This window comes from Sylvia atricapilla, unplaced genomic scaffold, assembly GCF_009819655.1.
Source record: "Sylvia atricapilla isolate bSylAtr1 unplaced genomic scaffold, bSylAtr1.pri scaffold_98_arrow_ctg1, whole genome shotgun sequence".
NCBI lineage: Eukaryota > Metazoa > Chordata > Aves > Passeriformes > Sylviidae > Sylvia > Sylvia atricapilla.
The window spans coordinates 22,468-47,102 of record NW_027077179.1 but is presented as its reverse complement, the minus strand read 5'-3'; the positions used below and the strand labels follow the sequence as shown (position 1 = coordinate 47,102).

The following is a 24,635-nucleotide window of genomic DNA, read 5'->3' as shown; positions in this document are numbered from 1 at the left end:
TCCCGGTGATCCCAGCAATCCCCCATGATCCCAGTAATCCCCAGTGACCACGGTAACTCCCAGTCCCTCCCCACGTCTGCTTTCCATTGGTTTATCCAGCTGTCGATCACAGCCTCAGCCCCGCCTCCCCGCAGAAAGCCGATGCCGATTGGCCGGTCCACCTAAGAAGTCCCCGCCTTCCTCGAGGCTCTTCGGCCGCTGATTGGTTTAGCTCCCCCCGTCCTTGCTTGCTGATTGGCCCGTTCACGTTCACGTGCCGGAGGCGTCTTCCCGCCCTTTCCCGCCTGCTCCTCTCCCATGCCTCCCGCGCACCGTCCATTTCCGCCAGTCCCCGCCCTCCAATGCTTCCATTGGTTTTTCTCTCTGTCAGTCTCGCGCGGCGGGCGCTGATTGGCTGCTCGCTGGGCGGGGGCGGGAGCAGGAGGCGGTGTGGCGGCTGAGGGGGACGCGGCAGCCATGTCGGTGCCGCTGCCGGTGGCGGTGGGGAACGGCCCCGGCGTGAAGGGAGCGGAGCCGGCGGAGCCGCTCGGGCTGCTGGAGCTGTGCGGCGCCTGCCGGGAGCGGCTCAGCCCCCAGCGGGAGCCGCGGTTGCTGCCCTGCCTGCACTCCGTGTGCCGCGGCTGCCTCGGGGCCGCGCCGGGAGCCGCCGGCAGCGATGGGCAGGGTGAGGGCAAGATGTGAGCTGGGAGCACTGAGGAGCACTGGCAGCACCGGGCTCGCTGGAGTTTACCGCCATCACCGGCCTACACCGGCGGTTACTGGGAGCACTGGGGAGGCGCTGGGGTTTCCTGGGATGGCTGGTGGTCACCGGGGTTGTTGGGGTTTACTGGGCATGCTGGGCGTTACTGGGATCGCTGGGTTATGGAGGAACACTGAGGGTTACTGGGAGCTCGGGGAATTATTGGAATTCTTTGGCTCACTGGGAGTTACTGGGTTGCTGCAGGAATTACTCAGAGCTCAGGGAACTCTATGGAAAGGGGGGGACCCCTGTATCCACCCCAGGGGACACTGTGACCCCACGGTGGCACTGTCCCCTCCTGGGGGACACTGACCCCATTGGCGACTTCTTGTCACCATCCCTGTCTCCCCCTCTGGGGAGGTTTTGGGGCTCCAGGACCTCTCTGAGGTGACATCGGTGGCCCTGGTGGCCTTAGGGCTCCTGGGGCTTCCCACCCCACTAATGAGCCAGCATCTGGTGACAAATGGAGGTGACAGAGGAGGACGTGGGGTGACTTTGTCCTCTCTCTGTCCCCCCCAGTGTTCGACTGCCCCGTGTGCCACCAGCAGTGTCCCCTCGGTGACATCATGGAGAACTTCTTCCTGCAGGACGGCGGGGCTGGGCCAGCCCTGGGCCAGGGCAGTGGGCAGGTACTAGTTAGCTAATTAGTTCCTTCTAATTAGTGCTGATTGAGTGGGGAGGGAGGTCCCCCAGCGTGTCCCTTGTCCCCAGAGCTGTACCAGCTGCGAGGACAACGCGGCGGCCACCAGGTTCTGCCTGGAGTGCTCGGAGCCTCTGTGTGACACCTGCGTGGAGGCCCACCAGAGGGTCAGGTACACCCGGGACCACACTGTCATGGCTTTGGGTGAGTCCCTGTCACCTCCCTGTCACCCCTGTCATCTCCTGTCCCTGCCCTTTACAAGGTGCTGTCAGCAGATCTGTCCTGGTGTGATCCCAGCACCATCCCTGGTCCTGTCCCAGTTCCATTCCTGGTGCTGTCCCTGGTGCTGTCCCAGTTCCATGCCCGGTGCCGTCCCAGCAGCACTCCCAGCCCTGTCCCAGTTCCACCTGGGGCCATCCCAGTTCCATCCCAGCACCGTTCCTGGAGCCATTCAGGGCCCTGGCCCAGTTACATCCCGATGACATCCCAGTGCCACCCCAGCACCATCCCCAGTGCCATCCCCAGTGCCATCCCCATCCCAGTGCCATCCCCTGTCCCCATCCCCAGTGCCATCCCCTGTCCCCATCCCCAGTGCCATCCCTGTCCCCATCCCAGTGCCATCCCCATCCCAGTGCCATCCCCATCCCCACTGCCATCCCCATCCCCAGTGCCATCCCTGTCCCCATCCCAGTGCCATCCCCATCCCAGTGCCATCCCCATCCCCAGTGCCATCCCCATCCCCAGTGCCATCCCCATTCCCAGTGCCATCCCCATCCCCAGTGCCATCCCTGTCCCCATCCCTATCCCCAGTGCCATCCCCACCCCAGTGCCATTCCTGTCCCCATCCCTATCCCCACTGCCATCCCCATCCCAGTGCCATCCCCTGTCCCCATCCCCAGTGCCATCCCTGTCCCCATCCGTATCCCCAGTGCCATCCCCATTCCCAGTGCCATCCCCTGTCCCCATTCCCAGTGCCATCCCCTGTCCCCATCCCCAGTGCCATCCCTGTCCCCATCCGTATCCCCAGTGCCATCCCTGTCCCCATCCCCATCCCAGTGCCATCCCCCTGTCACCATGCCCTGTCCCCATCCCCACTGCCATCCCCACCCCAGTGCCATCCCCTGTCCCCATCCCCAGTGCCATCCCCATCCCCAGTGCCATCTCCTGTCCCCATTCCCAGTGCCATCCCCATCCCCTGTCCCCATCCCAATGCCATCCCCATCCCCAGTGCCATCCCCTGTCCCCATTCCCAGTGCCATCCCCATCCCAGTGCCATCCCCTGTCCCCATCCCCAGTGCCATCCCCTGTCCCCATCCCCATTCCCAGTGCCATCCCCATCCCCACTGCCATCCCCATCCCAGTGCCATCCCCATTCCCAGTGCCATCCCCTGTCCCTGTTCCCAGCCCCATTCCCACTCCCAGTGCTATTCCTGATCCTATCTCAGTTGTATCCTTGGTGCTGTTCCCGGTGCCATCCCATTCCCATTTTCCTGTTCACATTCCTGTTTTCCCATTCCTGACCACCATTCCCCCGTTCCCTGTTCCCATTCCCATTTTCCCGTTCCCCCATTCCTATTTCCATTTTCCCATTCCTATTCCCATATTCCCATTTCCCATTTCCATTTTCCCATTCCCATTCCCCATTCCCCTGTTCCCATTTCCATTTTCCCATTCCCTGTTCCCATTGCCCCATTCCATGTTCCTGTTTTTCCGTTCCCAGTTCCCATGTCCCTTGTCCCCATGTCCCCATGTCCCCATGTTCCCATGTTCCTATTCCTCCATTCCCCAATGTCCCCAATGTCCCCATGTTCCCATGTTCCTATTCCTCCATTCCCCAATGTCCCCACATCCCCGTGTCCCCGATGTCCCAATGTCCTCACGTCCTCCATGTCCTTATGTCCAGGTGTCCCCATGTCCCCAGTGTCCCCGCTGTCCCGTGTCCCCACTGTCCCTAATGTCCCCATCTCCCCAGTGTCCCCATTGTCCCCACTGTCCCCAATGTCCCTGATGTCCCCAATGTCCCCACTGTCGCCTCTGTCTCTCTGCAGCCGCCCTGGGCTCTGTCCCCAATGTCCCCACTGTCCCCAATGTCCCCAATGTCCCCGCTGTCTCTCCGCAGCCGCCCTGGGCTCTGTCCCCAGTGTCCCCACTGTCCTCAATGTCCCCGCTGTCCCCATGTCCCCGCTGTCCCCATGTCCCCAATGTCCCCACTATCCCCAATGTCCCCATGTCTCCACTGTCCCCAATGTCCCCAGTGTCCCCGCTGTCCCCAATGTCCCCATGTCCCCGCTGTCCCCAATGTCCCCATGTCCCCAATGTCCCCATGTCCCCACTATCCCCAATGTCCCCACTGTCCCCAATGTCCCCAGTGTCCCCATGTCCCCATGTCCCCAATGTCCCCACTATCCTCCATGTCCCCACTATCCCCAATGTCCCCGCTGTCCCCACTGTCCCCATGTCCCCATTCCCATGCCCCCAATGTCCCCACTATCCTCCATGTCCCCACTATCCCCAATGTCCCCACTGTCCGCACTGTCCCCATGTCCCCGCTGTCCCCAATGTCCCCAATGTCCCCACTGTCCCCCATGTCCCCAATGTCCCCACTATCCCCAATGTCCCCATGTCCCCACTATCCCCAATGTCCCCATGTCCCCACTGTCCCCACTGTCCCATGTCCCCGCTGTCCCCATGTCCCCACTATCGCCAATGTCCCCATGTCTCCACTGTCCCCATGTCCCCGCTGTCCCCATGTCCCCAATGTCCCCATGTCCCCTCTGTCTCTCCGCAGCCGCCCTGGGCTCTGTCCCCCATGTCCCCAATGTCCCCGCTGTCCCCAATGTCCCCATGTCCCCATCTCCATGTCCCCAATGTCCCCAGTGTCCCCATGTCCCCAATGTCCCCACTATCCCCAATGTCCCCATGTCCCCACTATCCCCATGTCCCCACTGTCCCCATGTCCCCGCTGTCCCCAATGTCCCCAATGTCCCCATGTCCCCACTATCCCCAATGTCCCCACTGTCCCCAATGTCCCTATGTCCCCACTATCCCCAATGTCCCCACTGTCCCCAATGTCCCTATGTCCCCACTATCCCCAATGTCCCCACTGTCCCCAATGTCCCTATGTCCCCGCTGTCCCCAATGTCCCCAATGTCCCCATGTCCCCTCTGTCTCTCCGCAGCCGCCCTGGGCTCTGTCCCCAGTGTCACCGTCCCGGGGCCGTGTCCCTGTCACCCCTCGGAGCGCCTGTCGCTGTTCTGCAGCTCCTGTGACACCCTCACGTGCTGCCAGTGCCACCTGGGCGCCCACCGCCACCACCCGTGAGTCCCGCCCCCTCATTTGCATGCCTCATTAGCGCTAATTAGCGCTGCAGGTTGATTACTCTTGTTAATTAATTATTCTCATATTTAATTATTGATATTATAACCAAAGCTCGTTAGTTGGGTGGGTTCTGACGGGTTGGGGAAGGTGGGAATTAATTAGCAGAGGGGCTCGAACTGGAGAGAGCTGATTGGTGACTAATCAATTAGCGATGTTACTGATTGCCTAAACTGATTTCGGTTTTAATCAATCTTAGTTGAGTTTTGTTTATGATTTTGCCAGGTTTTGCTGGTTTTGTTGCTGGTTTTTCTCTCATGTTGGTCAAACTTCTGGAGCAATCAATGAGTAATTTGATTCCTTACCTGAGTAGGCGTTTAATTAGCTGGTGACCTTATTAATTAGCTCCCTTCCTTGGTCATTAATGGTGCCAGAAGCATTTTTGTTAGTTAAGATCTAATGGAATTAAAGCAATTAGGGATTAAAGGACAGAATCTGTTACCTGGGGCGTCGAGTTAACTAAAACCCCTTAATCCACTGACCAAGTGAACGAGATAATTGATGCCAAATGGGGATTAATTAGCTTATTAATGTTTAATGAGCTTATAAACTGAATTTTGCGTTTTCCTCCCACCTTTTCCTCCCTTTTATTGCCCCTTTCCCTTTTCCATTTTCCCCTTTTTTCCTTTCTCCCTTTTCCCCTTGTTTTCCTTTCTCTTTTTTGCCTTTTCCAATTTTCCCTTTTTTCCCCTTTTTTCTTTCCTCCTTTTTCCCTTTTTCCCTTTCCCTTCCTTTTCTTTTTTTCTCCCTCTTTTTGTGCTCTTTCCTGTCCCTTTCCCCTCTTCCCTTTCTCTTTTCCTGTTCTCTTCCCACCCCTTTCCCCTCTCCCATTTTTCCCATTTCCCCATTTTCTCCCCATTTCTCCCTATTTCTCCCCATTTTCTCCCCATTTCTTCCAACTTAATTCTATTTTTCCCATTTTTCCCCATTTCTCCCTATTTTCTCCCTGTTTTTTACTGCTTTCTCCCCATTTGTCCCTGTTTTTCCCATTTTTTCCCATTTTCCCCAATTTCCCACATTTTTCCACATTTTCTCCTCATTTCCCCCATTTTCTCCCCGTTTTCCCCCATTTCTCCTTGTTTCTCCACATTTCCCCCCATTTCCCATAATTTCTCCCCTAATTTCCCCCATTTCTCCCCATTTTCCCACTGCTTTCCCGTTTTCTCCCCGTTTTTTTCCTGTTTTCTCCCCGTTTCTCCCCGTTTTTCCCCATTTTCTCCCTATTTCTCCCCATTTCTCCCTGTTTTTTCCCCATTTTCTCCCCATTTCTCCCCATTTTTTGCCATTTTCTCCCCATTTCACCCCATTTTCTCCCCATTTCCCCCCATTTCTCCCCATTTTCTCCCAATTTTTTGCCATTTTCTCCCCATTTTCCCCTATTTTCTCCCATTCATCCCCATTTCTCCCCATTTTCTCCCCATTTTCTCCCCGTTTTTTGCCATTTTCTCCCCATTTTCCCCTATTTTCTCCCCGTTTTCTCCCCATTTCTCCCCATTTTTTGCCATTTTCTCCCCATTTCACCCCATTTTCTCCCCATTTCCCCCCATTTCTCCCCATTTTCTCCCCATTTTCTCCCCATTTCCCCTCATTTCTCCCCATTCATCCCCATTTTCTCCCCATTTTCTCCCCATTTTCTCCCCATTTCCCCTCATTTCTCCCCATTTCTCCCCATTTTTTCTCTATTTTCTCCCTATTTCCCCCCATTTTCTCCCCATTTCTCCCCATTTTCTCCCCATTTCTCCCTATTTCCCCCCATTTTCTCTCTATTTCCCCCCATTTTCTCCCCATTTCCCCCCTATTTCCCCATTTCCCCGTTTCCCCCCCAGCTCCCAGCCCCTGGAGGAGGCCGTTCGCCAGCAGCGCTCGGCGCTCTCGTCCCTCCTGCAGCGCCTGGGTGACAAACACGCCGTGCTGCAGCGCTCCACCAAGGAGCTGCGCGCCTTGTGGGTGTCCCCACGTCCCCTCCCCGCTGTCCCCGGTGTCCCCAGTGTCCCCTGACCCCCCCGTGGTGTCCGGCAGCATCCGGCGCGTGTCGGACGTGCAGCAGCGCGTGCAGGTGGAGGTGAAGATGGCCATCCTGCAGATCATGAAGGAGCTCAACAAGCGCGGCAAGGTGCTGGTCAGCGACGCCCAGGTGAGCCGGGGGCCATCCCCGCGCGGTGACGGCGCGGTGACGGCGCGGTGACGGCGCCGTGTCCCCGCAGAGGGTGACGGAGGGGCAGCAGGAGCGGCTGGAGCGGCAGCACCGAGCGCTGAGCCGGGCGCAGCGGCAGCAGGAGCACGTCCTGCGCTTCACCGCCCGCGCCCTGGACGGCCCCCACGGCACCGCCCTGCTGCTCTCCAGGAGGCTGGTGAGGGGTGAAGGGCCCTGAAATCCCCCTCAGAGCATCCTCTAAGTCACCTCAGAGCATCCTCAAAATCCCCTCAGAGCATCCCTAAAATATCCCCAGAGCATCCTCAAAATCCCCTCAGAGCATCCCCAAAAAATCCCCCTCAGAGCATCCCTAAAATATCCCCAGAGCATCCTCAAAATCCCCTCAGAGCACCCCCAAAAAATCCCCCTCAGAGCATCCCTAAAATATCCCCAGAGCATCCTCAAAATCCCCCTCAGAGCATCCCTAAAATATCCCCAGAGCATCCTCAAAATCCCCTCAGAGCATCCTCAAAGTCACCTCAGAGCATCCTCAAAATCCCCCTCAGAGCATCCCCAAAATCAGCTCAGAGCACCCCCAAAATCCCCTCAGAGACACCCCCCAAAAAATCCCCCTCAGAGCACCCCTAAAATATCCTCAGAGCATCCTCAAAATCAGCTCAGAGCACCCCATAATCACCTCAGAGCATCCCTAAAATATCCCCAGAGACCCCCCCGAAAATTCCCCCTCAGAGCATCCCCAAAATGAGGTCAGAGCATCCCTAAAATCAGCTCAGAGCATCCCCAAAAAATCCCCCTCAGAGCATCTCTAAAATATCCTCAGAGCACCTCCAAAAATTCCCCCTCAGAGACACCCCCAAAATCCCCTCAGAGACACCCCCAAAATCCCCTCAGAGACCCCCAGACCAGCCCCTCACAGACCCCTGGGGGTGGCACTTGGGGACACTTGGGGACAGTTGGACAGAGGCTCTGCGCTCTTGGAGTGAAGCCAGCCCTGGGCTGTGCCTGGTGTCACCTGGGCTCAGGTGTCCCCTGTGTCTCCTGTTTTGGGGCTCAGGGGGTGACAGGACAGTTCCCAAGGGACAGTTTGTCCCCAAGTGTCCCCTGTGTCCCCTGCTGCCACTGGTGTCCCCATGGTGCTGTGGCCTGTCCATGGCAGATCCCCTGGAAACCCCTGGGAGGTGACAGCTGCCACCAGGGTGCCACATCCTGTCCCCGAGTCCTGTAGTCCCTTCACTGTGGTCCCACAGTGTCCCTGTGTGTCCCCTGGGTGTCCCTGGGGTGCTCTCTGCTGTCCCCTGGCTGTGCCCTGCCCCAGGCAGTGTCCCCCCATGTCCCCCGTGTCCCCCCGTGTCCCTACATGTCCCCTGTGTCCCCATGTATCCCCTGTGTCCCTCCGTGTCCCCACATGTCCTCTGTGTCCCCCATGTCCCCCTGTGTCTCCCCCGTGTCCCCCCCGTGTCCCCCGTGTCTCCCCCGTGTCCCCATGTGTCCTCCCGTGTCCCCCTGTGTCCCCCGTGTCCCCTGTGTCCCCACATCCCCCATGTCTCCCCATGTCCCTCTGTGTCCCCATGTCCCCCCATGTTCCCTGTGTCCCCTGTGTCCCCCATGTCCCCAAGTGTCCCGTGTCCCCTGTGACCCGATGTCCCCTATGTCCCCCCGTGTCCCCACGTGTCCCCTGTGTCCCCACGTGTCCCCGTGTCCCAGATCCAGGCACAGCTGCTGCGGGCGCTGCGGGTGATGGTGGAGCCCCCGGAGCCGCAGGGGGACATGAAATTCCAGTGGGACCTGCAGGCCTGGACCAAGAGCGCCGAGAGCTTCGGTGAGGGACACCTGGGGACAGCCAGGGGACACCTGGGGACAGCATGGGGACAGCCTGGGGACAGCCCAGGGACAGCCTGGGGACACCCGGGGACAGCCTGGGGACAGCCCAGGGACAGCCTGGGGACACCCGGGGACAGCCTGGGACAGCCCGGGGACAGCCAGGGGACACCCTGAGTGACAGCCGGGGGACAGCCTGGGGACAGCCAGGGGACAGCCTGGGGACAGCCTGGGGACAGCATGGGGACAGCCTGGGGACACCCGGGGACAGCATGGGGACAGCCTGGGGACAGCCTGGGACAGCCCGGGGACAGCCTGGGGACAGCCTGGGGACACCCGGGGACAGCATGGGGACAGCCTGGGGACAGCCTGGGGACAGCCAGGGGACAGCCTGGGACAGCCTGGGGACAGCCTGGGACAGCCTGGGGACACCCGGGGACAGCATGGGGACAGCCAGGGGACAGCCTGGGACAGCCTGGGGACAGCCTGGGACAGCCAGGGGACACCCGGGGACAGCATGGGGACAGCCTGGGGACAGCCTGGGGACACCCGGGGACAGCATGGGGACAGCCAGGGGACAGCCTGGGGACAGCATGGGGACACCCGGGGACAGCCTGGGGACAGCCTGGGACAGCCTGGGGACAGCCTGGGGACAGCCTGGGGACAGCCAGGGGACAGCATGGGGACAGCCTGGGACAGCCTGGGACAGCCCAGGGACAGCATGGGGACAGCCTGGGAACAGCCTGGGACAGCCTGGGGACAGCCTGGGGACAGCATGGGGACAGCCTGGGACAGCATGGGGACAGCCTGGGGACAGCCTGGGGACAGCCTGGGACAGCCTGGGGACAGCATGGGGACAGCATGGAGACAGCCTAGGGACAGCCAGGGGACAGCCTGGGGACAGCCAGGGGACACCCGGGGACAGCCTGGGGACAGCCAGGGGACAGCCTGGGACAGCCTGGGGACAGGCCGGGGACAGCCACAGACAAAGGGTGTCGTGTAACAAACGACATCAGGGAGCAGGATGTGGGGTGACAAAGGACGGGAGGGCAGGAGGTCCCTGTTTGCGGGGTGACAATGGTCAGGATGTCCCAGGGTGGGGGGTGACAAGGGACAGGATGTCCCAGGGTGGGGGTGACAAGGGACAGGATGTCCCAGAGTGGGGTTGACAAGGGACAGGAGATCCTGGGAAGGGATGACAAGGGACAGGGAGTCCCCGGGTGGGGAGGTGACAGGGACAAGATGTCCCGGGAAGGGATGACAGGGACAGGGAGTCCCAGGGAAGGGGTGACAAGGGACAGGATGTCCCAGGGAGGGGGTGACAATGGTCAGGGTCTCCCAGGGAAGGGGTGGCAGGGTCAGGATGTCCCAGGGTGGGGGTGACAAGGGACAGGAGATCCTGGGAAGGGGTGACAAGGGACAGGGAGTCCCCGGGTGGGGAGGTGACAGGGTCAGGATGTCCCAGGGTGGGGGTGACAAGGGACAGGAGATCCTGGGAAGGGGTGACAAGGGACAGGGAGTCCCAGGGAAGGGGTGACAGGGACAGGATGTCCCGGGGGAGGGGGGGGGTGACAATGGTCAGTATGTCCCCGGAAGGGGTGACAGTGCCCAGGGGGTGTCAGCGCACCCCAAGGCCACACTGACCCCCTCCCTCCCCCCCCAGGCACCATCATTTCGGAGCATCCCCTCCCCCCCTCGCTGAGCCCCCCGCCCTCGCTGAGCCCCCCCGCCGCCAGCCCCCGGGACCCCTCCCCCGCCTCACAGGTACTTGGGGGACATTTGGGGGGGTCCCAGCTCCTGGGGACCCCCCGGTGATGTCCCCCCACCCCGATGTCCTGCAGGGCCACCCCCAGGCCACGGTGGTCAGTGGGGGCCAGGTGGCCCCCGAGCTGCTGCTGCAGGGGCAGGAGCCCCCCTGGGCCCCCCCGTGTGGGGCTGAGGGGCTGGAGTGTCCCCCCGAGCTGTCCCCTCCCCACCTGGACCCACAGCCAGCTGGGACCCCCGAGCTGGGTGAGTGAGGGGACACAGGGAGCGGGGACAGGGGACAGGGATGGCGCTGACGGCGTGTTTGTCACCAGCCACCAGCCTCCCCGAGAGCGCCGGCACCGGAGCGAGGAGGTGAGTCCGGAGATTGTCCTTGTCCCTTGTCACCTCCCCTGGGACTCCTGTGCCTTGTCACCCCTCTGGGACAACCTGTCCTTTGTCATTTCTCCTTGTCCCCCTGTCCTTTGTCATTGGTCCTTGTCCCTAGTCACCTCTCCTGGGACTCCCTGTCCCTTGTCACCCCTCTGGGACTCCCTGTCCTTGGTCATTTGTCCTTGTCCCTCTGTCTTTTGTCACTGGTCCTTGTCCCTTGTCACCTCCCCTGGGACTCCTGTGCCTTGTCACCCCTCTGGGACAACCTGTCCTTTGTCACCCCCAACCTGGTCCCTCCCGTCCCTTGTCACCTCCCTGGGACTCCCTGTCCTTTGTCACCTCCAACCTGGTCCCTCCTGTCCCTTGTCACCTCCACTGGGACTCCCTGTCCTTTGTCATTGGTCCTTGTCCCTTGTCACCTCTCCTGGGACTCCCTGTCCCTTGTCACCCCCAGGCTGGCCCCCCCTGTCCCTTGTCACCCCCCTTGTCCCCAGGGTGACATTGGGGGTGTCCCAGAGCCCCCCTGGCTGCCCTGACGGCCCCTCTCCCGTTATCCAGGAGGAGACTCGGGAATTCTCCCAGGGAGGAGAAGTTCGTTAAGAAGCTGCTCATTAAGCGGTAATTAAAGGCTGGGGACACCTCTGTCCTTTGTCACCTCTGTCCAGGGCCACCTGCAGCCCCTCCCATCCCATCCCTTCCTAAAGGTCCCTTGGCCAGGATGTCCCTGTCCCCTGTTCCTGGGGTCCCCCCGTGCCAAGGGTTGGTCAAGACCCCCCAAACCTTGTCCCCAACGCTCCTGAGGGCTGTCACTGTCCCTTGTCCCCTGTCCCCAGTGCTCCTGAGCCCTGTCACTGTTCCTTGTCCCCTGTCCCCAATGCTCCTGAGCCCTGTCACTGTCCCTTGTCCCCTGTCCCCAACACTCCTGAATCCTGTCACTGTCCCTGGGTTCCCCCTGTCCCCAACACTCCCAAGCCCTGTCACTGTCCCTTGTCCCCTGTCCCCAACACTCCTGAGACCTGTCACTGTCCCTTGTCCCATCCCCAACACTCCTGAGCCCTGTCACTTGTCACTGTCCCTGGGCCCCCCTGTCCCAATGTCCCCAGGCACCTGCAGCCCCCGGCCCCCAGGCCGTGTCCCCGGGGCTGTGGGTGTCCCCCAGCCGTGTCCCCGGGGCTGTGGGTGTCCCCCAGGGCTGTGGGTGTCCCCCAGCCGTGTCCCTGGGGCTGTGGGTGTCCCCCAGCCGTGTCCCCGGGGCTGTGGGTGTTCCCCAGCCGTGTCCCCGGGGCTGTGGGTGTCCCCCAGCCGTGTCCCCGGGGCTGTGGGTGTCCCCCAGCCGTGTCCCCGCTGTCCCCGCAGGAGGGGCCCCCCCGGGGCTCAGGGCAGCCCCCGGCTCCCCAAGGAGCCCCGCGTGAGCCTCGAGCGCCTGCAGCTGGACCTGGAGCTGGACCCGGCGCAGCCGCCCGAGTTCCGCATCTTCCCGGGGCCCTCGGCCGAGGAGTTCAGCGTCATCGTCATCGAGCAGGGGACAGCGGGGACAGAGGGGACAGAGGGGATGGAGGGGACAGCAGTGACAGAGGGGACAGCAGGGACGGCGGGGACGGCGCAGCCACACGGAGCCCTCCCTGTCAAGGTGAGTGTCCCCTGTGTCCCCTCCCGTGTCCACTGTCTCCTCCCCACCCAGTGAGTGTCCCCTGTGTCCCCTCCCATGTCCACTGTCCCCTCCCTGCCCAGTGAGTGTCCCCTGTGTCCCCTCCAGTGTTCACTGTCCCCTCCCTGCCCAGTGAGTGTCCCTTGTGTCCCCCTCCAGTGTCCACTGTCCCCTCCAGTGTCCACTGTCCCCTCCCTGCCCAGTGAGTGTCCCTTGTGTCCCCCTCCAGTGCCCACTGTCCCCTCCCCACCCAGTGAGTGTCCCCTGTGTCCCCTCCAGTGTTCACTGTCCCCTCCCTGCCCAGGGAGTGTCCCCTGTGTCCCCTCCAGTGCCCACTGTCCCCTCCAGTGCCCACTGTCCCCTCCCTGCCCAGTGAGTGTCCCCTGTGTCCCTCTCCCATCCAAGTGAGTGTTCCATGTCCCTCTCCCTGTCAAGATGAGGGTCTCCCGTGTTCCCCTCCACTGTCCCCTTCCCCATCCAGGTGAGTGTCCCCAGTGTCTGTCCCCATCCCCTTTGTCCCCTTCCCCATCCAGGTGAGTGTCCCCCGTGTCCCCCCCCTTGTCAAGGTGAGGGTCCCCCGTCCCTGACCGCGTCCCCGTGTGCAGGAGGAGCAGCAGGAGTCGCCCATTGGGGACACTGGGGACACCAAACCCGTGGGGCTGCTGCCCCCTCCCCCGGGGGAGCCGGGCGCTGCCCCGGGCTCGTCCCCCGGCCCGGGGGGGCTCCTGCTGCTCCCGGGGGGGGCTCCCGGGGGTCTCGTGCTGCCGCGTGTGCGGCCAGGCCGGGGCCGTGGTGATGTGTGACCGCTGCCAGCGCTGCTTCCACCTGCACTGCCACCTGCCCGCCCTGCAGGACGTGCCCAGGTACAGCATCTGCCGGGATCCACCGGGATCTGCTGCCCCTCTGCTGGCCCTGGGCCCCGGGATCCACTGCCCTGTGTCACCTCCCCGAGTTCCCAATGTCCCTGGGATCCACTGCCCTGTGTCACCTCCCTGAGTCCCCCCAATGTCCCTGGGATCCACTGCCCTGTGTCACCTCCCTGAGTCCCCCAATGTCCCTGGGATCCACTGCCCTGTGTCACCTCCCCGAGTTCCCAATGTCCCTGGGATCCACTGCCCTGTGTCACCTCCCCGGGATCTGTTGGGATCCACTGCCTGGTGTCACCTCCCTGAGTCCCCAGTGTCCCTGGGATCCACTGCCCTGTGTCACCTCCCCGGGATCTGTTGGGATCCACTGCCTGGTGTCACCTCCCTGAGTCCCCAATGTCCCTGGGATCCATTGCCCTGTGTCACCTCCCCGGGATCTGTTGGGATCCACTGCCCTGTGTCACCTCCCTGGGATCTGTTGGGATCCACTGCCCTGTGTCACCTCCCCGAGTTCCCAATGTCCCTGGGATCCACTGCCCTGTGTCACCTCCCTGAGTCCCCCAATGTCCCTGGGATCCACTGCCCTGTGTCACCTCCCCGAGTCCCCAGTGTCCCTGGGATCCACTGCCCTGTGTCACCTCCCCGGGATCTGTTGGGATCCACTGCCCTGTGTCACCTCCCTGAGTCCCCCAATGCCCCTGGGATCCACTGCCCTGTGTCACCTCCCCGAGTTCCCAATGTCCCTGGGATCCACTGCCCTGTGTCACCTCCCTGAGTCCCCAGTGTCCCCGGGATCCACTGCCCTGTGTCACCTCCCTGAGTCCCCCAATGCCCCTGGGATCCACTGCCCTGTGTCACCTCCCTGAGTCCCCAGTGTCCCTGGGATCCATTGCCCTGTGTCACCTCCCCGGGATCTGTTGGGATCCACTGCCCTGTGTCACCTCCCTGAGTCCCCCAATGTCCCTGGGATCCACTGCCCTGTGTCACCTCCCCGAGTTCCCAATGTCCCTGGGATCCACTGCCCTGTGTCACCTCCCCGGGATCTGTTGGGATCCACTGCCCCATGTCACCTCCCTGAGTCCCCAATGTCCCTGGGATCCACTGCCCTGTGTCACCTCCCTGAGTCCCCCAATGTCCCTGGGATCCACTGCCCTGTGTCACCTCCCCGGGATCTGTTGGGATCCAGTGCCCTCTGTCACCTCCCTGAGTCCCCAGTGTCCCTGGGATCCACTGCCCCATGTCACCTCCCTGAGTCCCCCCAATGTCCCTGGGATCCTCTGCCCTGTGTCACCTCCCCGAGTTCCCAATGTCCCTGGGATCCACTGCCCTGTGTCACCTCCCTGAGTCCCCCCAATGTCCCTGGGATCCATTGCCCTGTGTCACCTCCCCGGGATCTGTTGGGATCCACTGCCCTGTGTCACCTCCCTGAGTCCCCCCAATGTCCCTGGGATCCATTGCCCTGTGTCACCTCCCCGGGATCTGTTGGGATCCACTGCCCTGTGTCACCTCCCTGAGTCCCCCAATGTCCCTGGGATCCACTGCCCTGTGCCACCTCCCTGAGTCCCCCAATGTCCCTGGGATCCACTTCGCTGTGTCACCTCCCCGGGATCTGTTTGGATCCACTGCCCTGTGGATCAGCTGGCGCCTCTTGGATCCTGAGATCTCCTGTCCCTGGTCCCCCTGGGACTCCCCCCCACTGACCCCAAATCTCATGGGACAGCCCCTCCCCTCCATCCCGGCCCCCTGGGGGTCCCCAGGTGCTGATCCCATTCCTGATCCCTCAATCCCAGACCCGTGGGAGTCTCCAGGGGCCAATCCCATGGGATCCCATTTGCAATCCCATGAGATCTTGTTCCCTGTCCCTCAACCCCAGACCCCCAGGGGTCTCCAGGGGCCAATGCCATGGGATCCAGTTCCCAATCTCGTTCCCAGCCCCTCAGTCCCAGACCCCTCGGGTGTCTCTGGGCACCAATCCCACGGGATCCCGTTCCCAATCCCACGGGATCCCGTTCCCAATCCCATGGGATCCTGTTCCCAATCCCATTGGATCCTGTTCCCAATCCCACGGGATCCTGTTCCCAATCCCACGGGATCCCGTTCCCGCAGCCCCGAGTGGACGTGTTTGCTGTGCCAGGAGCTTTCCCCTCCCAGCCCAGACACGGAGCAGGGCCCTCCCCACAAGCTGAGCCCCCAGGACCAGCAGGTGAGAGTGGGGCCCTCCTGGGGGAATCCGGGGGGATCCAGCCACTCCCAGGGGGATCCGGCCACTCCCAGAGGTGATCCAGCTGCTCCCAGGGGTGATCCAGCTGCTCCTAGAGGGAATCCAGCTGCTCCCGGGGGGATCCAGCTGCTCCCAGGAGTGATCCAGCCACTCCCGGGGGATCCAGTCACTCCCAGGGGTGATCCAGCCTCTCCCGGGGTGATCCAGCCGCTCCCACCGGGATCTCATCACCCCCAACCCCACAGAGGTGCGAGTTCGTCCTGCTGGAGCTGCTGTGCCACGAGCCCTGCCGGCCCCTGCAGCGCCTCTCCAGCTCCCTGGTGAGCCCGCTGGGGATCGGGGATCTGCCGTGGGATCCGCTGCCCCTCCAGGGATCCCCCGGGATCCCTGACCCCGCTCCCCGCCCCGCAGGACGGCCACGACGCCATCGACCTGACGCTGATGCGGGCGCGGCTGCAGGAGAAGCTGAGCCCGCACTACGGCAGCCCCGAGGAGTTTGCTCGTGACGGCTGGCGCCTGCTGCGGCAGTTCCACCGCCTCACCGAGGTCTGGGCGCCGCCTGCGGGGGCCGGGGGCGTCCCCGGGGGGGGTCAGCCCCTCTGGAATTCCGCTTTTCCCCCTCAGGACAAGGCGGACGTCCAGTCCATCCTGGAGCTGCAGCGTTTCCTCGAGAGCCGCCTCAGCGCCGTCTTCGGGGATCAGAAGTTCTCGCGGCTGATGGTGGATCCTGAGGAAGCCCTGGAGCTGTCCCCAGGCTCCTGATGCCTCCTTTGGAGGGGCTGAAACCCCTCTCAGGACGCCCATATTCCCCCCGGGGTCCTGGTTCCCCTTCACGGTTCCGTTTTCCCCCCGGATCCTGCCCCAGAGCCTCCCAGGACATGGGGGTGTCCCTGTCCCTCCTTATCCCGGGCTCATGTGAGAAAATGAAGATCTGCCTCATCCTCCTGGATTTTCCCTCCTTTGAGTGCTTGAATTTGATCTGGATTCTCCCTCACTTTGGGGCTGGATTTGACCTGGATCTCTGGGACCCTCCCTCATTTCGGGTCTGGATCGACCCCTGTGCCCCCCATTTTCCCTTGTGCTGCCGCGCCGCTTCCATCCACGCTGCCCCGGGCCGAGCTGGGAGCAGACGGGCTGGAGCCGGGGCGGGCAGCGCTGAGAGGGAAGGGGCCGGGCCCAGTTTGGCCCCGCGGGAGGCACTGGGAGGGGAAACTGGGCCCAGTCCAGCCCCGGTACCAAAGATGGCGGCGCCCACAGGGAGAATGGCCTCGAGCCCCACCCCCGGCGCAGGATTGGCTGATGGCAGCCGGAAACACCCGAAGTGTTCCGGAAAGAGCCGAGGGGCCGAAATCGTTCTTTTTCGGAGTGCCTCGCTCCGCCTCCTTTTCCGGAAAAACCCGAAGTGTTCCGGAAAGCCCCGAAGGCGGGGGGTGGGTGGGTCGAAGCACCGGAACGAGTCGATTTCTTCCGGAAGAAGCCGAAGCGCCCTCGGCCCGCCCGAGTCTTTCCAGACAGTCCTGAGGGGCCCCGAACCGCCCCTTCCGGAGACCCCCGGGCCGCCCCCGCTCCCTCCCTTCCGGAGATCCCCGAAGCCATTCCGGAAACTCCGGAAGCGGTTCCCAAGCGGCGCCCGCCAACCCCGAGGCCGTTCCGCAAGCCCCCGAAACGGTCCCGCCGCAGCTCCGGGAGTTGCCAGGCGACTCCGGAGTTTGCCGAGACATTCCGAAGCCGTCCGGAGGTTTCCAAAGCGATTCCAGAGACGCACGAAGCGGCCCCAGAGATTGCCCAGCGGTTCCGAAGCGGCTCCGGAAAGTCCCGAACCGCCTCCCTTTTTTTTCCGGAGATCTCCGGAAGGTTTCGAGCGGCTCCGGACATCCCTGAGACCGTTCCGCAAAGTCCCGAGACGGTTCCGAAGCGGTTCCGGAGAGCCCCGAGGCGGCTCCGGAAGTTACCAAGCGACTCCGGAGGTTCCCGAAGCGGTTCCGGAAACAGCCGAAGTCGTTCCGACGCAATTCCGGAGCTGCCCGAACCATCTCCGGAGCTTCCCGAAGCGCTCCCGGAAGTTGCCGAGGTGTTGTGAAGCGGCTCCGGAAGTTGCCGAGCGGCTCCGGAAGTTGCCGAGCCGGCCGGCCCTCAGCGCTCGCCCCCGGCCCCCGTCGCCCCCGGACCCCCCGAACCGGAGCCGCCGCCGGCCCGGCCCCGCTCCCTCGGCCCCGGGGGGGGCCCGGACCCGCCCCGGCCCCGCCGCCCCGGCCCGGCAGGATGATCAAGCTCTTCTCGCTGAAGCAGCAGAAGAAGGAGGAGGAATCGGCGGGCGGCACCAAGAGCTCCAGCAAAAAGGCCTCGGCCGCGCAGCTCCGCATCCAGAAAGGTGTGGGGGGAGGCGGCGGGCCCGGGCCGGGCCGAGCGTGGGGCCCTCATGGCGGGCAGGGACTGGGCTCGTTAACGGCCCCGGGGCGGTCCGGTACCGGCTCCAGCGGGGCCGCCGTGGGGGCCGGTAATGGGGCCGCTTGGCCTTCGGTACTGGTCCCAGTTAGGCCTCGGTGAGGGGCAGGTACTGGTCCCAGTAGGGCCTCAGTGGGGGTCACATACTGGTCCCAGTAGGGGTCACACACTAGTCCCAGTAAGGCCTTGGTGAGGGGCAGGTACTGGTCCCGACTGGGGTCACACACTGGTCCCAGTTAGGCCCCATCAGCGATCACATCCTGGTCCTAGTAGGGCCTCAGTGGGGTCAGATACTGGTCCCAGTAGGAATCACATACTGGTCCCAGTTAGTCCCCGGTTGGGGTGACACACTGGTCCCAGCAGGGCCTCAGTGAGGGCGAGATACTGGTCTCAATAGGGGCCACATACTAGTCCCAGTAGGAATCTCATACTGGTCCCAGTTATGTCCCAGTAAGGGTCACATACTGGTCCCAGTAGGAATCTCATACTGGTCCCAGTTATGTCCCAGTAAGGGTCACACACTGGTCCCAGCAGGGCCTCAGTGAGGGTGAGATACTGGTCTCAGTGAGGGTCACACACTGGTCCCAGTAGGGGTCAGGGACTGGTCCCAGTGAGGCTGGGGTGAGTGTCCCAGTATGGTCCCAGTGAGGGGCTGGGATCATGGAGTTGTTGTCATGGCCGTGTCACCTGTGTGTCCCCTGTGCCACCCTGTGTGTCCCCATGTCCCTGTGTGTCCCCCATGTGTCCCCACGTGTCCCTGCATGTCCCCCGTGTGTCCCCACGTGTCCCTACATGTCCCCCGTGTGTCCCCACGTGTCCCCATGTCCCTGTGTGTCCCCCATGTGTCCCCACGTGTCTCCATGTCCCTGTGTGTCCTCACATGTCCCCCACGTGTCCCCCATGTGTCCCCACATGTCCCCATGTCCCTGTGTGTCCCCACGTGTCCCCACGTGTCCCGTTTGTCCCCAGACATCAACGAGCTGAACCTGCCCAAGACGTGTGAGATCGACTTCTCCGACCAGGACGATCTGCTGCACTTCCGGCTGCTCATCTGCCCCGACGAGGTGGGGACACCCCTGTCACCTCCCTGTGTCACCTGGGACCCCCTGTCACCTCCCTGTGTCACCTGGGACACCCCTGTCACCTCCCTGGGACCCCCCTGTCACCTCTGCCACCTCCCTGTGTCACCTGGGACACCCCTGTCACCTCGCTGTGACACCCCTGTCACCTCCCTGGGACCCCCCTGTCACTTCCCTGTGTCACCTGGGACACCCCTGTCACCTCCCTGTGTCACCTCCCTGGGACACCTCCCGGTGTCACCTCTGCCACCTCCCTGTGTCACCTGGAACACCCCTGTCACCTCACTGTGACACCTCTGTCACCTCCCTGGGACACCTGGGACACGCCTGTGACGCCTGTGCCACCTCCTGTGTCACCTCCTGTGTCACCTGTGACATGTGGGACAACCCTCTTGTCACCTGTGCCACCTCCCTGGAGTCCCTTGCTCGGTCTGCCCTGATGAGATGGCCACTGTCCCCTCCTGTCCCTGTCCCTTTCCCTGTCCCCTCCTGTCCCTGTCCCTGTCCCTTTCCCTGTCCCTGTCCCTTTCCCTGTCCCTGTCCTGTCCCCTCCTGTCCCTTTCCCTGTCCCCTCCTGTCCCTGTCCTGTCCCCAGTGTCCCCTCGGTGACATTTCTCTGTCCCCCAGGGTTTCTACAAGGGCGGCAAATTCGTCTTCAGCTTTAAGGTCAGTGCTGGGCCACCAAACCCCCCCTGTGGCCACCAAACCCCTCCTGTGGCCACCAAACCCCCCCTGTGGCCACCAAACCCCTCCTGTGGCCACCAAACCCCTCCTGTGGCCACCAAACCCCTCCTGTGGCCACAAACCCCTCCTGTGGCCACCAAACCCCTGCCATGGCCACCAAACCCCCCCTGTGGCCACCAAACCCCTCCTGTGTCCACCAAACCCCTCCTGTGACCACCAAACCCCTCCTGTGGCCACCAAACTCCTGCCATGGCCACCAAACCCCCTTCGGTGGCCACCAAACCCCTGCCATGGCCACCAAACCTCCCCTGTGGCCACCAAACTCCCTCCTGTGGCCACCAAACCCCTGCCATGGCCACCAAACCCCTGCCATGGCCACCAAACTCCCTCCTGTGGCCACCAAACCCCCCCCTGTGGCCACCAAACCCCCCCCTGTGGCCACCAAACCCCCCCTGTGGCCACCAAACCCCTCCTGTGGCCATCAAACCCCCCCTGTAGCCACCAAACTCCCTTCTGTGGCCACCAAACCCCTTCTATGGCCACCAAACCCCCCCTGTGGCCACCAAACCCCTGCCATGGCCACCAAACCCCTGCCATGGCCACCAAACCCCTCCTTTGCCCCCGTGGTGGCCCCGCGGTGACACTGGTGGCCCCTGGATGGCCCCACGGTGATGCTGGTGGCCCCAGGGTGGCCCTGGTGGCCCTGATGGCCCCATGGTGACACTGGTGGCCCTGGTGGCCCCTGGGTGGCCCCACGGTGACGCTGGTGGCCCCAGGGTGGCCCTGCTGGCCTGGCAGTGACGTTTGTGGCCCCAGGGTGGCCCTGGTGGCCTGGCAGTGACCTTGGTGGCCCCGTGGTGACCACGGTGTCCCCAGGTGGGCCAGGGCTACCCGCACGACCCGCCCAAGGTGAAGTGTGAGACGATGGTTTATCACCCCAACATCGACCTGGAGGGCAACGTCTGCCTCAACATCCTCAGGTGGGCTACCGACACACCTGGGGGGGCTACCGACACACCTGGGGGGCTACCGACACACCTGGGGGACAGTGACACACCTGGGGGGCTACTGACACACCTGGGGGGGCTACTGACACACCTGGGGGGCTACCGACACACCTAGGGGACAGTGACACACCTGGGGGACAGTGACACACCTGGGGACAGTGACACACCTGGGGACAGTGACACACCTGAGGGACGGTGACACACCTGGGGGACAGTGACACACCTGGGGACAGTGACACACCTGGGGGACAGTGACACACCTGGGGGGGCTACCGACACACCTGGGGGGGCTACTGACACACCTGGGGGGGCTACCGACACACCTGGGGGACAGTGACACACCTGGGGGGGCTACTGATACACCTAGGGGACAGTGACACACCTGGGGGACAGTGACACACCTGGGGACAGTGACACACCTGGGGGGGCTACCGACACACCTGGGGGGCAGTGACACACATGGGGGACAGTGACACACCTGGGGGCTACTGACACACCTGGGGGGCTACCGACACACCTGGGGATGATAGTGACACACCTGAGGGTGACAGTGACACACCTGGGGGGGGCTACCGACACACCTGGGGGACAGTGACACACCTGGGGGGGCTACCGACACACCTGGGGGGGCTACTGACACACCTGGGGGACAGTGACACACCTGGGGGACAGTGACACACCTAGGGGGTACTGACACACCTGGGGGGACAGTGACACACCTGGGGGACAGTGACACAGCTGGGGACACACCTGGGGGGACAGTGACACACCTGGGGGGACAGTGACACACCTCGGGGGGGCTGTTGGTGTCTGGCCACCTGCTGGTGGCCGTGGTGACCATTGGTAGTGGCTGTGGTGGTCACAGTGGCCGCACTGACCGCTGGCTATGGTGACCTTGGTGACCATGGTGGCCGTGGTGGCCATGTGGTGACCATGGTGGCCATGTGGTGACCATGGTGGCCGTGTGGTGGCCGTGGTGGTTGTGGTAACCATGGTGGCCGTGGTGGCCATGTGGTGACCATGATGGCCGTGTGGTGACCCTGGTGGCCATGGTGGCCATGTGGTGGCCGTGGTGACCATGGTGACCATGAGGTGACCATGGTGGCCGTGTGGTGACCATGGTGGCCATGTGGTGGCCGTGGTGACCATGGTGACCATGAGGTGACCATGGTGGCCATGGTGGCGAGGAGGTGACCATGGTGGCCGTGTGGTGACCATGGTGGCCATGAGGTGACCATGGTGGCCATGGTGGCCATGAGGTGACCATGGTGGCCGTGTGGTGACCATGGTGGCCATGTGGTGGCCGTGGTGACCATGGTGACCATGCGGTGACCATGGTGACCATGGTGGCCGTGTGGTGACCATGGTGGCCATGCGGTGACCATGGTGGCCATGGTGGCCATGCGGTGACCATGGTGGCCGTGTGATGGCCATGGTGACCATGAGGTGACCCTGGTGGCCATGGTGGCCGTGTGGTGACCATGGTGGCCATGAGGTGACCATGGTGACCATGGTGGCCATGCGGTGACCATGGTGGCCGTGTCGTGACCATGGTGACCATGAGGTGGCCATGGTGGCCGTGGTGACCGCCCTGCCCGCTGTCCGCAGGGAGGACTGGAAGCCGGTGCTGACCATCAACTCCATCATCTACGGCCTCCAGTACCTGTTCCTGGTGAGCGCCCCTGGGGGCACCTGGGGACACCTGGGGGGCCTGGGGACCTGCCTGGGGACACACCTGGGGGCGGCCTGGGGGGTTTGGGGGCACCTGGAGGGCTTGGGGACACACCTGGGGGACACTTGGGGAGTTTGGGGACACCTGAGGATGCCTGGGGACACCTGGGGACACACCTGGGGTGGCCTGGGGGGGTTTGGGGGCACCTGGAGGGCTTGGGGACACACCTAGGGAACTTGGGGGCATACAGGGGGGCACCTGGGGGGTGTTTGGGGGCATCTTGGGGACACACCTGGAGGGCTTGGGGACACAGGGACACACCTGGGGACATGGGGACACCTGGGGACACCTGGTGGCCTTGGGGACACCTGGGAGGGCTCAGGGCTCCCCGGGGCCGTTCAGGGTTTCTGGAGCTTCCCCCTCCCGATTTTGGGGTCACCCCAAAGCCCGGGGGGGGGGGTTTAGTGTCCCCAAAGCCTGAGGTGTCCCCAAAATGGCAGCCAGACCTGGGGGTGTCCCAAAAATGGGGTCTGGGGTCCCCCAACCCCACCCCAAAAACCGATCAAAGGGAGCCAGACCCCAAACGGGGCTCCGGGGGGTTTTGGGGTCTCCCCAAAAATTTTGGGTGCCCTAAATCCCAAATTTCCCCCAAAGAGGAGCCGAACCCTGAGGACCCCCTGAACAGAGGAGTCAAACCCCAAATAAGACTTCAGGGGGATTTGGGAGGGGGTTAAAGGGTTTGGGGTGTCCCCACCCACATTTTGGGGTTCGGGTGTCCTCACCCACATTTTGGGGTCCCCCTAAACCCCAGATTTCCCCCTGGAAAGGAGCTGAACCCTGAGGACTCTCTGAACAGAGGAGCCAGACCCAAAATAAGACTTCAGGGGGATTTGGGAGGGCGTTAAAGGGTTTTGGGGTGTCCCCACCCACATTTTGGGGTGACCTAAATCCCGAATTTCCCCCCAAAAAGGAGCCGAACCCCGAGGACCCCCTGAACAAGGAGGCGGCCGAGGTCCTGCAGAGCAACCGGCGCCTCTTCGAGCAGAACGTGCAGCGCTCGCTCCGGGGCGGCTACGTGGGGGCCACCTACTTCGAGCGCTGCCTCAAGTGACCCCAAAACCCCACTAAAATACCCCCAAAAAAACCCTCCCCCCCAGAAAAAAACCCAAATCCAGAGATCCGCCCCAAACCCGACCCCACAAATCTCCCCTTGGCTGTGTCGGGGGTTGTGGGGTTTTGCCGAGCGCTGCCTGGAGTGACCCTCCCCGAAAAATATCCCCCCACCCCCCCAAAAAAAAACCACCCTAAAACTGCCTGAGCTGCCCCTAAAAATACCCCAGGGGATCATCCCTTCCTGAAAAAACCCCAAAACTCCCCCAAAAAACCAACTGGGATCTGTCTCTGAGGGGTGGTTTGGGGTTTGCTGAGCCCCGAGTGCTGGCTGGAGTGACCCCCTAAAAACCCCCCAAAAAACCATAAAAATCTTCTCCCAAAAAACCCTCAAAACTGACTAAGCCCCCCCCCCAAAAAAACCCAGAACTGCCTGGGCCACCCCCCAAAAAAACCCTAAAACTGCCTGAGCCGCCCTGAACCGACCCCGGAGTCCCCAGACCGATTTTGGGGGATTTCTGGTGGGGGGATTTTGGGGCCGCTGATCCCGAGCGCTGCCTGGAGTGAGCCCCCCCCCCCCAAATAACCCAAAAATAACCCAAAAAACCCCAAAATCCCAAACCTGGGCCCCCCAAACCAACCCAACCCCTCCTGGGGGGTTCCTGGGGGTCACTGACCGCAAAGTGACCCCCAAAAACCCTCCAGGGCCACCCCCTCTCTAAAAAAAAACCAACCCAAAAAGCCCCAAAATCCCAAAACTGACTGGGGGGAGGGGGGGGGGGGGCACTGACCTCGAGTGACCCCTCCCCAAAAAACCCCAAATCCCCCCAAAAAACCCCAAAATCCCCCTGGGGGGGGGGGGGCGTGGGGGTCACTCCCTTCAGCGCTGCCTTGAGGGACCCCCCCAAAATTCCCCCCAAATCCCCCCAAATTCCCACCCCCCCTATTTATTCCCCCCGGGGGCGGGGCAGCCCCTCCCCCGCCCCTCCCCTCCCCAGCGCTGCTCGGGCCCAGATTAAAGAGCCAAGGGACTGGTTTGG

At 62.8% G+C, this 24,635-nt stretch overlaps 2 protein-coding genes across 3 annotated transcripts; both read left to right on the top strand.

Moving 5' to 3' along the window:
* Positions 1-435: 435 nt before the first annotated feature.
* TRIM28 (tripartite motif containing 28) lies at positions 436-16,539 on the top strand. Its single transcript, XM_066340534.1, is given in 19 exon segments — positions 436-664; positions 1,259-1,368; positions 1,451-1,583; positions 4,558-4,696; positions 6,581-6,697; positions 6,774-6,888; positions 6,959-7,105; positions 8,614-8,728; positions 10,391-10,491; positions 10,569-10,737; positions 10,806-10,845; positions 11,422-11,481; positions 12,220-12,493; positions 13,117-13,247; positions 13,249-13,374; positions 15,484-15,580; positions 15,844-15,918; positions 16,010-16,144; positions 16,223-16,539. Coding segments are annotated over 19 exon segments (2,430 nt in total). The 5' UTR covers positions 436-456; the 3' UTR covers positions 16,361-16,539.
* A 628-nt stretch (positions 16,540-17,167) lies between these two features.
* On the top strand, positions 17,168-24,516 carry UBE2M (ubiquitin conjugating enzyme E2 M). Of its 2 annotated transcripts, none has more exons than XM_066340533.1 (6): positions 17,168-17,969; positions 19,013-19,107; positions 19,750-19,788; positions 20,683-20,786; positions 22,422-22,485; positions 23,142-23,234. In XM_066340533.1, the coding sequence occupies exons 1-6, from the start codon at positions 17,861-17,863 to the stop codon at positions 23,217-23,219; spliced, it is 489 nt and encodes a 162-aa protein (XP_066196630.1). In that variant the 5' UTR covers positions 17,168-17,860; the 3' UTR covers positions 23,220-23,234. The 2 variants fall into 2 exon arrangements, with proteins under 2 accessions (XP_066196630.1, XP_066196629.1); XM_066340532.1 differs by lacking the exon at positions 23,142-23,234 and adding an exon at positions 23,456-24,516 and having other exon boundaries at positions 17,678-17,969.
* Positions 24,517-24,635: the final 119 nt, after the last annotated feature.

Coding starts and splice junctions, on each gene's coding strand:
- UBE2M (XM_066340532.1), top strand. CDS start 17,861: ATGATCAAGCTCTTCTCGCTGAAGCAGCAGAAGAAGGAGGAGGAATCG. Junction 19,108..19,749: donor TGCTCATCTGCCCCGACGAG/GTGGGGACACCC, acceptor TCTGTCCCCCAG/GGTTTCTACAAGGGCGGCAA. Junction 22,486..23,455: donor GCCTCCAGTACCTGTTCCTG/GTGAGCGCCCCT, acceptor CCCCCCAAAAAG/GAGCCGAACCCCGAGGACCC.